Genomic DNA, 12,398 nt, shown 5'->3' with positions numbered 1-12,398 from the left:
CAGCCCATGGCTCTGCAGGGCACAATCTTGGCCAATTGTTGAAAAAATGCTGAATTTCTGTGTATTATAAACAAGAAGATTTGTCAGAGCTGGCATCAAACGCTCTGCTCCGTTAGCAGAGGCGGTTTTCAGAAGTCAATATCGAAACGGTGGTGAAAAATGGGGCATTTTGAAGCTGTTGAACAAGCAGTGTTGTACACAGCGATCAGCCAATATATCCAACAGGCCACACATGAAGGTGTTTACCTGGAGCCACTGGAAACTTTTTCAGCAGCACTTTAAATCAAACTCATCTAAACCATCTGCTGCTTATAGTGATCCTTGGCCAAGCTCACCCACCACAGAGGCATTCAGAAACAAAGATATTTAAAAGGCTTTAATTGACCTCAGTGCCTTTGAACAAGGATGTGAGATGACAGGAACAAGTGAGAATGGCTCCAAACTGACAGAGGGCAGGGTTAGACTGGACATTAGGAAGAAATTCTTCCTTGTCATGGTGGCAAGGCCCTGGCACAGGTTGCCCAGAGAAGCTGTGGCTGCCCCATAGCTGGAAGTGTTCATGGCCAGGTTGGGCGTGGCTTGGAGCAACCTGGGACAGTAGAAGTTGTCCCTGCTCATTGCAGTGAATTTTCAGTTTAGGTTTGTTGAATCATAGAATTCCACAAGGAGCTGGAAGGGACTTTAAAGCTCATCTCGTTCCAGCCATGGAGTCTTTCTCCTCCTGAACAAGAGACACTGCTCCAGAGAGCCTGGATCCTTTGACAGGCTCCCTATTATCATGGCAGGCAGTATTCCTCCTTTCCCTTTGCCCTCCTCTATTTTGCAGGCAAAATTGTTCTTCTGCACACAATGAGGATAAATAAAAGATTGAAATAAATTGCTCTCCTCCAGATCTTCTCTGGGTTATGCATTGCTGGCTGAGATAGAATGAAGAGAGATGCAGACAACTCCACAATCTCTGATCAGAGCAGGACAGAGCTTTGTCTTGTGACTCCATTCAGTGAGGCAGCATTTGGGAAACACTTTTTTGGGGTAGGGGGTGGGAAGGAGATCTTCTTCCTGAAGTGAGGAGCAGAACTTCTCTATCCCCCTGGGGACAGGGAGGGAGAGCCCAGAGCAGCTGGACCGAGACTGCAGGATGGCCTTCAGTTCCCACACTGCCAGGACACCCTTTCTCACCTCTATCTCCACCTAACAGCACTTTCTCATTTTCAAAAGAGTTGAGAGAACCACTAAAACACAGATACGTGTTGGGGTTCCATTTTTTGCCTCACCTCTCTCTGCCACCCTGCCTGTCCAGCGTGTAATGGAAATTTTACCGCAGCGCTCGATGAGCAAACAGGAAGCCAGCAGAGAGTGTGGCAGCTCGCTGTGGCCCCGCTCAGCTCAGCCGGGGGACAAGAAAGGCTATAAAAGACAGCATGGGGGTGGCAGGGGGAGGAGAGCAGGCCACAGGGGCCAGGGCTGGCAGCACTGCAGGGGACCCGGTCCTGGGTTCACAGGTAAGGCAGGCACTACCCTGCGCCCTCTTTTTCTTCCTTCTGCAAATGATTCCTGATTATTTTTAGAAGCATTTTCCACTGTTCTTCTTGGGGCCAATTGAGAGGATTCGGCCATACTTTACTGTCTCCACCAAGCTTACTAAAACTTCACCTTGCTTAAGAAAAACTAATTCTAATTGGCTTTTGCCTTTTTTTTTTTTATCTTTGCAAACCCATAGTACAAACGATAAAATCCCCCAAAGCTGCTCATATTTCCAGTGGAGGTATTGGAGAAGCTAAAGCTGGGCAGTGGATCCACAATTCTCTTTCTCCTGTCAGAAAGATTTTTCTTCCTTTTCTCTGAAGGAAATCCAGAGCTCCTCTATTGAATAGTCTTGGCTGTGTGTGGAGTACTCAGAGCTGCATCTGGCTCAGTCCCCACCGAAGCAGTGGGAGGGTGTTTGGACCCAAAGTAAAAAATCCAGAAAGGGACTGAAAACAGATCACAGATTCCTTTCACAGCTTTCCAGGCTCACTCACTTCTTACATGGAGCTTTGTCAGTGGAAAAACAGTGGGAAAACACTTCCTTTCAATTTCGTACTGAGTTCATTCATTTTGATTGATAAGCTTTCAACATTCATTTTTCCTTCAGCTCCCTGAAAAGAAGGTGTAGCTGGGTGGGGTGGTCTCTTCTCCCAAGTAACAAGGGACAGGATGAGAGGAAACAGCCTCAAATTGCACCTGGGAAGGGTTTGCTTTGGATATTAGGGAAAACCTCTTCACCAGAAGAGTTATCCAGCATTGGAGCAGGATGCACAGGGCAATACTGGGGTTGCCATCCCTGAAAGGATTTAAAAGAAGTGTGGACGTGGCACTTGGGGACATTGTTTAGTGATGTTTTTGGCCATGCTGAGGGAATGGTTGGGCTTGGTGATCTTAGAGGGCTTTTCCAACCCAAATGGTTCTGTGATTCCTTGGTTCTCTGGGAGCGTGCAAGGCAATATGAGGAGGTTTGGGTGGGTCCCACACACAACTCCACCATAACAACAGAGGTAAGGCGCTGCTTCTTTTTTTGTCTCCTCCAAATTCTTCAAAGGTTGGGAGATCTGATCAAGTCCACGGTGTGAGGCACAAGGCACACGGCAGGGGTTTTGGCAGCTGCCCCAGTGAGGGGCACCTCGAGGACTGTCTAACCTGAGAATGGTGAAACATCAGGGTCAATCTCAGGTTCGTCAGCCCATGAGATGCCTTCTCCAGAGCGGGACGGGCAGCACCAGCCCCACGGCTGCCACCTCCACCCAGCACATGGAGAAGCACAGCAGGAGCAGGGGGACACCAGAGCTTCTTCTGCACCCTGGCACGGCTGTTTGTGAGGATGGGCAAGGATCTAACTGGGTGTCAGCTCCAGGGGTCAAAGGGAGGAAAGTGGCCGGCAAATCCCACCTGTTCCTCAGGAGAAGCTGCTGGAAGCTCGGCCACACCTCAGGGCTGGAGCTGCCAGGGCCGGCGCTGCAGCAGCTGCTGCTCATGTGACAGGAGGCTCCGAGTATCAAAAGCACCTAATTAGGAACCTCTCCGACTCCCACCCGGAGCTGTGCCTCTGTGTGCAGCGAGCGCAGCCCAGGGGTGAGTTTGGCATCCCTGAAAGCATCATTAACACTTCGCTCCTCATATTCCTGACTAGAGGAGGAGGGAGTGACAGCCCTAAAAGTGACGATAATGAATCCCCGGGTGGTGCACAGGGCGCATCAGTGCTGGATTTGTCAGTAATTTATAAAGGGAGCAGGGGGAAAAACAGGGTATTTTTAATTTTTCAAGTTGAGCTTCCTAAATAAAACACAAGTCCAAGATACGCTTGTCAGAATCACTGTCTTTCCAACAATTAAATGACTAATCCTAAAGATAAACTCTCTAAAAGGTTACCAGCCACAGTGCAGGCCATGGGAGCAGAGCAGAAGCAGAAATCTCTGCCCAGAGCCATGGGCTCACTCTTCTGAGACAAGGTGGCCCCCAAAGCCCCCTGAGTGATGCTCTGGGCACCAGCCCCTCCTGCTGCATCTCTTGCTGCTGCAGCCCCTGGCCCCTCCAAGTGCTGCTTCTGCAGAGCAGCCCCAGGAGATGGGGTAGAAAGAGTTTTTCAGAGAAAGCCCAGCCCCACATGCAGGGGAGGAGCCAAAATTGCTGAGCTGAATGCCCTGGACCCGCCAAGTACTAGCACGATTTCCAGAAGATGTAAAACCATGCTGGGAGCCCCCATAAGCAGCCAGGCAGCACAGGGGAGGCAGCTCCATTCCCCGTGCAGGGATCCAGTCACTGCTGGAGCTGCTTTTATCTGCCCATGGGATTTTGGGGTCTCATTTGCCCTGAGCCCCCAGCAGGTGTGGGGATGCCCTGGGAGCTGCAGGCAGCGCTCCAGGCTCAGCACTGGTATCAGGGTAGGGGACAGCACGGGGTCAGGCATGGGGGATAGGGAGTAAAGCAGCCTCGGGTGAAAGCACTGGAAAGGAGATAGGATCTCAATGATTCAGCGAAGAAAGGGACTTTAAAAGCTCACAAAGCCAGCAGGAGGCAGCTGCTCCCCCTTCCTGCCTGCCCAGCGCTTGCTCTGCTGCAGCTGGAAGTTATTCTGCAGCTGGGGGGGTGGGGGGTTAGGGACTCCCGGCTTGCCACCCCCACAGACCTCTTGAGCCCTTTCCAGTGACCCTCAGAACTCTGCAGAGCCATTGTTTTTCATGGGGTTCTTGCCGTGGAAGAGGATGGGAGGAGTTCTTGCCATTCATCCAAGTTCTACCTAATGTGGGCTGGTTTGCTTTTTCCCCTTCTTTTAAGTTTGTTCCTCAAGAGAGAATTTTAATTTTAGAGACAGCAGTGCTTCTGCAGGGTGAAGGAAGTAATTGCTGAGCTCTGAGGGGCTGGCAATGCAGGCTCCAGCAGGGTTCAGCGAAAGGCGAATGAGTCCCTCGCCCGTGGATCCCGGGATGCGCCCCCAGGGGTGTGTCTGTGCTAGGCTTAGGCCAGGAGAAGAACACGCCCTAGTGCTGTGTCAAATTGTGCTCCAGAAGCGCATTTTGCTTCTGCAGTGAAGTTTCATCTGTGTGATGGCAGCAGAGGGATCACTGGGAGGAGCCGGGAAGCAGCCGGGGCTGCCTTCACCAAACATCTGCCGAAGGAGCCATCGGGAAAACTTTCCCTGCGACGTGAAACGCTGCAGAGCTCGGGGCCGAGCCCGCACACACGCGTGTGCCCGGTGTGCCCCTCTGCCACGGGCACATCTGACCCCGAGAGGATGGGGGGGCTCCATGGGGGTGCCAGGGCCCAGGTGCCAGGAGCACCACCCGAGCGATGTGGCGGTGTGGGGCTTGGCTGGCGGGTCCTGCTGCACCCCCAGGCACCCCGGCACACCCTGCGGCTCTGTCGTGCGCACTCATGAGCTCACACTCACCTCACACCCCTCCCACCCCCCAGCTCCCCTTCACCTCTCCACCCCCAACACCGAGAAACGCCCCTCAACACCTTTGTGCCCGCTTGCACACACACCCCCGCACGCCCCGCACTCCCCAGATCACTCCCGCTCCCTCACCCCACGTATCCCCGCACTCACATACCCGAGACCCCGCCCAGCCTCTGCCCCTCCGATGCTCCCCCAGGTGTCCCCCCGGTGTCCCCCCGGTGTCCCCCCCGGTGTCCCCCCGGTGTCCCCCCGGTGTCCCCCAGGTGTCCCCCCAGGTGTCATCCCGGTGTCCCCCCCGGTGTCCCCCCGGTGTCCCCCAGGTGTCCCCCCGGTGTCCCCCCAGGTGTCCCCAGCCTGTCCCCCCGGTGTCCCCCCGGTGTCCCCCCGGTGTCCCCCCGGTGTCCCCCCGTTCAGCACCGCGGACAGATCCCGGCCCCGCTCCCATCACGTGGCTCCCCGCCCCTATAAAGCGCGGGGCGCGGAGCGGCGCGTCCTGCGCGGGAGCGGAGCGAGCGGAGCGCCGAGAGCGGTGAGAGCGCACCGGCACCGGCACCCCGGCAGCCCCGCCACAAACGGGGGGGTCCCGAGCCCGGGGGGTCCCGGGGAGAGGAAGGTCCTATGGCGGGGGAGGGTGGGGTTGTCCCCTCGCTGGAGGGTCCCGTCCCGGCTGCCGAGGGTGTCTCATGCCCGGGGGGATCCCATCCCGGGAGAACGGGTGTCGCGTCCGCGGGTGGGGGATCCCAGCCCGCGGGGCTCCCATCGCCAGAAGGGTCCTGTCCGAGGGACGGGGGGTGGGGGTTTCATCCCTGGGGAGGGGGTCCCCAACGGGGTGAAGCCCCTCGAGTAAACCCTGACCGCAGCGGGGGGGATGTGGGGGTCCGGGGTTGGGGGGGGCTGCTCTTACAGGCTTCTGGCCCCGAAGTGGCTGCGATGCGGGTCAGGATGATTTCAGCTGCCTCCGTCCTCGTCCTGCTCTTCCTGCCCTCGGAGACCTGCTCCCCGCTGCAGTGGCCCCGGGGTCCGTCCCGCAGGCTGACCCTGGCCCCACAGCTCACCTGGGAGCCCTGGATGGGAGCCCCGAGACCTCCGGTCCCCGCCACCGATCCCCTGCCCCAAAGACTGTGCCTGTTCCACGGGGCAGAGCTCGGCCCGGCCCCCCGAGCCCGGCGGGCGCTGCAAACCGGCAAGAGGCGAGACGGAAAACCCAACTCGTTGGATCTCACCTTCCACCTCCTGCGCGAGTTCCTGGAGATGTCCCGGGAGGAGAGACTGGCCCAGAAGGCGCTCAGCAATAAGCTCTTGCTGCAGAGCATAGGGAAATGAGGGAGGGTCGTTGGAGGCGGGGGATTGAAGGAGACCGACCCCGTAACAAGACACCACGGCAGAGCGGAGAACGGGAGGATGCTGTGGGCTGCAGCTGTGCCCAGGGAGTCCCCACCTTGCCCGGCAGTGTTCCTGTCACTGCGTCCCGCGTGTCACTGTTGTGCATTAAAGTCACAGTCGTACCTGCTCTGCTGCTCTGCTCTTATGCTTCCCCACTGTCATAAACCTGTGGACCCGAACCAGGTCGCCCCCAAAACACCAGAGCAATCCCAGATGCTTCCTTGGGTGAAAAAAAACCCATCTGCATAAAGAGGTCTGAATGATGCAGGTAGTGCCACCCCGGCTGGAAGCTGCACCCTGAGACCCAACCAGGGCTTCTCCACAGTACCCCTGTGAATGGCTCCAAAAGCTGCTGCTTCCAGCTTTGCAGCAAATCTGCACCTTTCTGTGTCACAGCTGGGGATCTGGGACAAGGTTTAGCAACACCTGAGCTTGGCGGTTCTTGGAGGAAGATGAGCATCTGTGTAAAACATTGGCAGCAAGAGCACTGCAGCCCCCCCAGAGGCCCCCCCTTCCCCAGGCTGTGTCCTCTCTGTGGAATGGAGCCCCCCTCAGCTCAATGCCCCTCCTGCCATCACAGCCCTGAGCTTGGAGCGGCCATTCCCACCCCAAGCTGTGCACAGTCCACTGCCAGGCTTGATGGGGCTGAACTGGGTTTGGGAAGGCTCCCAGGCACCGACAGTTGTGGTGGGAGGAAGAAAATTGTGCCAGGGCCCTGCACTCTGCAAACCAGAGAAAGGGTCAATGTCCTTTTCCCAGGCCAGCTCAGCCATTCCAGCCTTTGGTGGTTGACTGGGGTGGGCACAGGGCTGGACAGGACCTCTTGCACCCTGGGGACATCAGAGAGGGGACAGTGAAGGGACAGAGACTTGCATGGTTGGGACAGAGATCACGGTAAAGATCAGACCATGCCAAAACAGGAGTGCAGGGAAGTGGTGAGGAGCACGTGCCCGAGTTGAGCAGCTTGGTCTCAGCTTTGAACCCAACCTGGCCTGACCCTGCACCCCACTCCTGCCTCTCCAGAGGGGCTGCTTGGCTCCAGAAGCTTTTGGTGTTGCCAGAGCAACACGGGCCACAGGCAGGGACACCTCCCTTTAGATCAGTTTGTTTAAAGCCCTGTCCAACCTGACAACCCCAAGTTAAAACACAATTTTATGCTCACCTCCATCAAATGCAGAACTCACCTTTCCAAAATGAATATCCCAGGGTCAGAACAGCCGCTGGTGGCACTGCAGCAGGGACAGCCCCACAGTCACCACAGGCTTGGGGGCAGGACAGATTTCTGCTGCCTTAGTCCCCACCTTGGCTTGGATCAGTCTCACAGCTCCTACAGCATATCTTCCACTCATCTTTGTTCTCTCTACCAGCACCAGGAGCAAACCTAGTGTCAATAAGCTGAGTTTTCTGCAGAAAAGGGTATTTTTGCAGCAGAGACAGCCCCTGTTGCCTCCCTCAGCCCTGCATACAATTCCCACCCCACCAACAACTCTAACCCACATTTACACCCCAAACACCTGCCAGGCTCCAGCATCACATAAAGATCTTTGGACTTTCAGGCTCAAAACCAGCCCAGACCCCTCAGTGGGTGCAGGAGGGGTACAGGGGAGTGGCTGCAGTTCCTGCCCCAGGGACCCAGCACCCAGTGCTCACCCCAGGGACGGGTGACCTCTCCCACCTCCCACTTCCCAGCCAGCCTCACCCTGTCCCACAGTCCCTCCCTCTTGTGCTGAGTTCCAGCGTGCAAATGAAGAAAGAAAAATCCGATGGGCATTTCTGCATTGAAAACATTTATTTTACAACAGTGGTTTCCGATAACTTAGCAATCTTTATTTTAGTTTATATTTGGACATACAAGACACAAATTACCATGCTAAAACAGAAAATAATTCCTTCTGCCGTCACCGCGGGTATGTACAGGAGCTCAGTAGTATCGAGTGTTACAATCCACGAAGTTCAGACAGCCACGTCTACTTACAGACAACTCAAAGTATGGTCCTTTAGTAACATAACAAAATAGATATATGTCTATATTATAATTGCTTCTCAGATGCATTTATACTCGATTGTGGTGGGTTTGGTTTGGGGTTTTTTTACTATTTTTTTTCTTTTTTAAAGATGGGCTCTCTCTATCCCCCACCCCCACCCAAGTTGAAGTGCAGTGCAAATGCAGGCACATGTCTCCTGGCATCTTCAGCTCCCTCTGGCTCAAAAAGGGGCCAGGAAAAAACCCCATGAGGAATTACACAGTTCAGGGCCTTGCTCACATGCAAAATGAACATAAACCGCCTGGGATGTCAGCGGTGACACCAACCGACCCATCCACACCCCGCCCCAGCGAGGCAGGCAACGGTGGGATGAGAGGGAGGAAGGAATGACAGTGATCAGCTCAGCATCCAGCACGGGAACAGCATGTTTGGAATTGGCAAACTTGGAGTTCAGCAACCATGATGGTCACAAACAGAACTTCAGAGGTGCCAGCAGTAAAAATCTCCCCAATATTCCCCCATTTCTGCCGTGAAGCAGGAACCCCTGGTGTTCTGTGTGGCAGGAACAGCCCCTGGCAGGAACAGCCTGAGGAGGAGGGCAGTGGTGACTCTATCCAGCATAGCTAGAGGGGGACATGGTGGGACTCAAATGTGCATCAGCCACAACCCTTGTGCCTTCACATGGATCTCTGCCAGCTTCAGGTGCAGGAATTTCAGAACTCCAAGTCCTTATGGAACCAACCTGCAAGAGGAGGGACAGTGCCTGGCCGTGCAAACCCCATGCTGCCCACGTGGGAACTCCCCGAGCAGGGTGTAGGGAGCAGGAGATGCTTCTCCTGCTCCTAGGACCCATTTATTTATACAACAGGCTCCTTCACCATGTCCTCACCAGTCCCTCAACCCCACAGGTCGGGTTTGGGTTTTCCTGCAGCTGAGAGCAAAGAAGCACATTTGTGGCCACACAAAACTCACACCTTCCCCCTGTCTGGCTGAGTTCAGAGCACTACTTGGAGCCAAATCTCCTGTTTTTACCACCAAAGAAAAACCCAAGGTGCACACCTGTTGTATAAATATATACATATGTGCATATATACATACATACACACACGTGATGCTGCAGCCAACGCCCTCAGCACGGGGTGGACCTTGCTCTGTGAGCTCACCCAGTCCCGCTCCAGGGAGTCCAATGTGGTGAAAACCAGGGAAAAAACCCAAATCCATGTGCTCTATCACAGCTTCAGTGATGAGCACATTAACCACATCTAAACACCCCACGTGCCAGCTGCACAAGTTCAGACACTCCAGAGCTGCCTCTGTGCCCTCTGCCAGCACTCCCTTCTCTTGTCCTAAGGAAAGCTGGAGCAGGCAGAGCTCTGCTCCAGCCAGAGGAGCTGGGACAAGGGGCAGCTCATGGAATTCAAGTAGATTGCTGAATTTTTGGAATGGTTTGACAATTAAACGCTCACAGACTGCAAGAGAACACCCACAGGGTTGGGAGAGGGAGCAGAGAAGACAACAGCACTCGGGAATGAACAGCCAGTTTATATAAGAGCTTCCTCTATACATATACATACATATATATATATAACCACCAGAAATTCCCAGCATCTATCCTTTTAACACCAAAATGAACTGTGCACATAACATTGGCATAATGAAAGTTCGTCTTCCAGATTTCTGGCATTTGGCTTGTGCAAACATCAGACAGCCAGCTTCCCTCCTGTGGCTTCTCCTCGTAAAGGAAGTGTCTTCTTGGAAGAACACAGGAATTGCAGTCTTGCTGAGTCCCAGACAGTCCCAGAAAGCCTCCAAAGGCAGCTCGTGGAGGGGACCATGGATCCTGTGGGAGCTGAACACTGACAAATTTCCTGCCACCTGGTGAGCTACTGGCTACAATTCTTTTGAGAGATTTTAAGCAGCTGTTGGTGCAATGAGACACTACAAACTAGATGATCTCCACTAGAATACTGAGAAGCAGCACCAGATGCTGAAGCATGTGAAGTTTATATCGACCTGACACTATAAACTATTACTGGGGCGGGTCACGGTTCAGTGCTCCAAGATTAATGCATTTAAACACCTTTCAGATTTACTGACACGACGTGGGGGCTGCAAACTGCCCTGACCACCCTGCCAGAGTTACCTGTTAAACATGATGCCAAGATACAGGTGCACTGGGTACAAAAAACCTGCAGCATAAATTTCCTATATTATCCAGAACTTGGCAAAAAGATCAAAGGGCACCAGAGGAAGGGCACAAAGTAGTTGAGAGAAGCAGGAGCCTCTCTCAAGGAGCCTGCATGGTACAAATGCTCTAGAACAGTCCCTCAGAGTGCACAGGTGTCCCCCCCACACCACTAAACTGCCTCACAGATGGGACAGGAATAGCTTTTCTGTCAGGCTCCTGCCCTGGTTACACCTGAGTGTGGTGTTTACAGGCTGACAGGAAGGGTTTGGAGAGCTGCACTCCCCCAACCACAGCCCTGCTGCAGGACTGGGTGTTTCTGTGCCATGCCCAAGCCCTCCTCCTCAGTTCTGCCCCTCCAAACCTCCAAGAGGATCCCACTTTAAGAACACTAGGAGTGCTAATATCTAAAGCAGTTTTAAAAATACTACAAATCTAAAAAGAAGACTAAAAAGGGAACATGGCTCTAAAACACCACTGCATGGGACCAGCAAAAACCGACACCCTATGGGATGCCACCAAGGTCTCACATAAATTTATATACAGATAAATATTTAAGAATTTCCTACAAATATCACTAACAAAATGAGACTGGCATTTAAGGGGTGCAATGCCCCTTCAGTACAGTGCGTTTAGGATGTTCCCATCCCTAGGGAGGATGGGCAGGACAGATCCAGCACCTCCTTTTCCAGCAGCTCCATGAGCCAGGAGGGACAGCCAGCACCTGAGCACTCTCAGCAGCAGCTTTCCCTCCTCACCTAAGGTAGGAATGGCTCTCCATGCAACACAGGGATTAATCACTATCCTGAACACCAAACTCTCCAGATGGGATTCACCCCAATGGAGCTACAAGTGCTAAGGAAATCAGTTCTGGAGAGGTTGGAGGAGCTGGATGGAGGCGGCCGAACAACTGGAATGGAGGACTCAGGCAACTTGTACAAATGATACAACTTTAAAGAAACAAATAAATAAATAAAATCCAAGCTCAAGTTTTAATTCTGGCAACACGCTGAACAGAATGGACAGTGGTCAGGCTTGATTTTGGAGGGAAACATTCTGCACTAAGCCAGGTCAGGCTGCAGCACTGGGATGCTGCAACTCCCCTTGCCCAAGCTCAGAAATCCTGTCTGAGCTTCTCTGTCAAATTTTAAACCATTATTCCCAATAGAATTTTGCATTACTAGGATTCTACTTGGCCATTATGAAGTGCAACTCGTGTTACAGCCCAAGGTACTCTTGCACCTTCCCTCCAAGAGGGGAAAAGTGGGCATTAATGTACTTATGTGTCATGACATGGTTTTGGCTTTAAAGAAGGAATGTTTAAATCACTTCCTTACATAGTTGAAGAAGAACTTCACTAATACACAATGATCCTAAACTCAGAGATTAGGCAGTAACATGGGCAAACTTGAAACAGCTTCAAAAAACATGAATATTCCTCTAGAATTATGTTTTCCCATCATTCCCTGTAACTGAGATCTCAGAACGGTCTCCCTTGGAGCATCTAACATAACTCTGGCATGTAACAGACTCATTTCCTGTTCACACACCACCCACAGACAGAACCAACAGGAAAGCAGTCTCTCTCCAAACTCATCCCTTGTTAAGCAAAGATCCAAAACTGCAAACTTATCCTGGATGTCATCTTTCCCCACAGATAACTCTTCTGCCTCTGGTCCTCATGTGCTGCCCACACTTCAGTTCCTTTGTCAGGAGTCTGCAGTGACTCCAGGTGTGTCACACACCTCCCCGGAGCCACAACTTCCCACCAGCCTCTCTACTTTTGTGGAAACAGCCCAGAGAGGTTAAGAAATAAGAGTATTATTCCAAACTAACAGTGACAACCAGCCCCCAGCACTGGGGGCAAAGCTGCTCTGCAGCACAGCAACACCCAACAACCATCTCTGTGTTA

At 53.2% G+C, this 12,398-nt stretch overlaps 1 protein-coding gene across 2 annotated transcripts; it reads left to right on the top strand.

Annotated features, from left to right (window-relative positions):
- The first annotated feature begins 5,365 nt into the window (after window positions 1–5,365).
- On the top strand, window positions 5,366–6,443 carry LOC110469030 (uncharacterized). Of its 2 annotated transcripts, none has more exons than XM_021527423.3 (2): window positions 5,366–5,462; window positions 5,840–6,443. In XM_021527423.3, the coding sequence occupies exon 2, from the start codon at window positions 5,864–5,866 to the stop codon at window positions 6,254–6,256; it is 393 nt and encodes a 130-aa protein (XP_021383098.1). In that variant the 5' UTR covers window positions 5,366–5,462; window positions 5,840–5,863; the 3' UTR covers window positions 6,257–6,443. The 2 variants fall into 2 exon arrangements, with proteins under 2 accessions (XP_021383098.1, XP_085414315.1); XM_085558189.1 differs by having other exon boundaries at window positions 5,439–5,462; window positions 5,856–6,443.
- The last annotated feature ends 5,955 nt before the right edge of the window (window positions 6,444–12,398 follow it).

This window comes from Lonchura striata, chromosome 20 (assembly GCF_050655825.1).
Source record: "Lonchura striata isolate lonStrDom1 chromosome 20, ASM5065582v1, whole genome shotgun sequence".
Lineage (NCBI taxonomy): Eukaryota > Metazoa > Chordata > Aves > Passeriformes > Estrildidae > Lonchura > Lonchura striata.
The sequence above is the reverse complement of the archived record's forward strand: the minus strand, read 5'-3'. Positions and strand labels throughout refer to the sequence as shown.

Bases quoted from the DNA above. Each gene is read 5' to 3' on its own strand.
- LOC110469030 (XM_021527423.3), top strand. From the start codon at position 5,864: ATGCGGGTCAGGATGATTTCAGCTGCCTCCGTCCTCGTCCTGCTCTTC.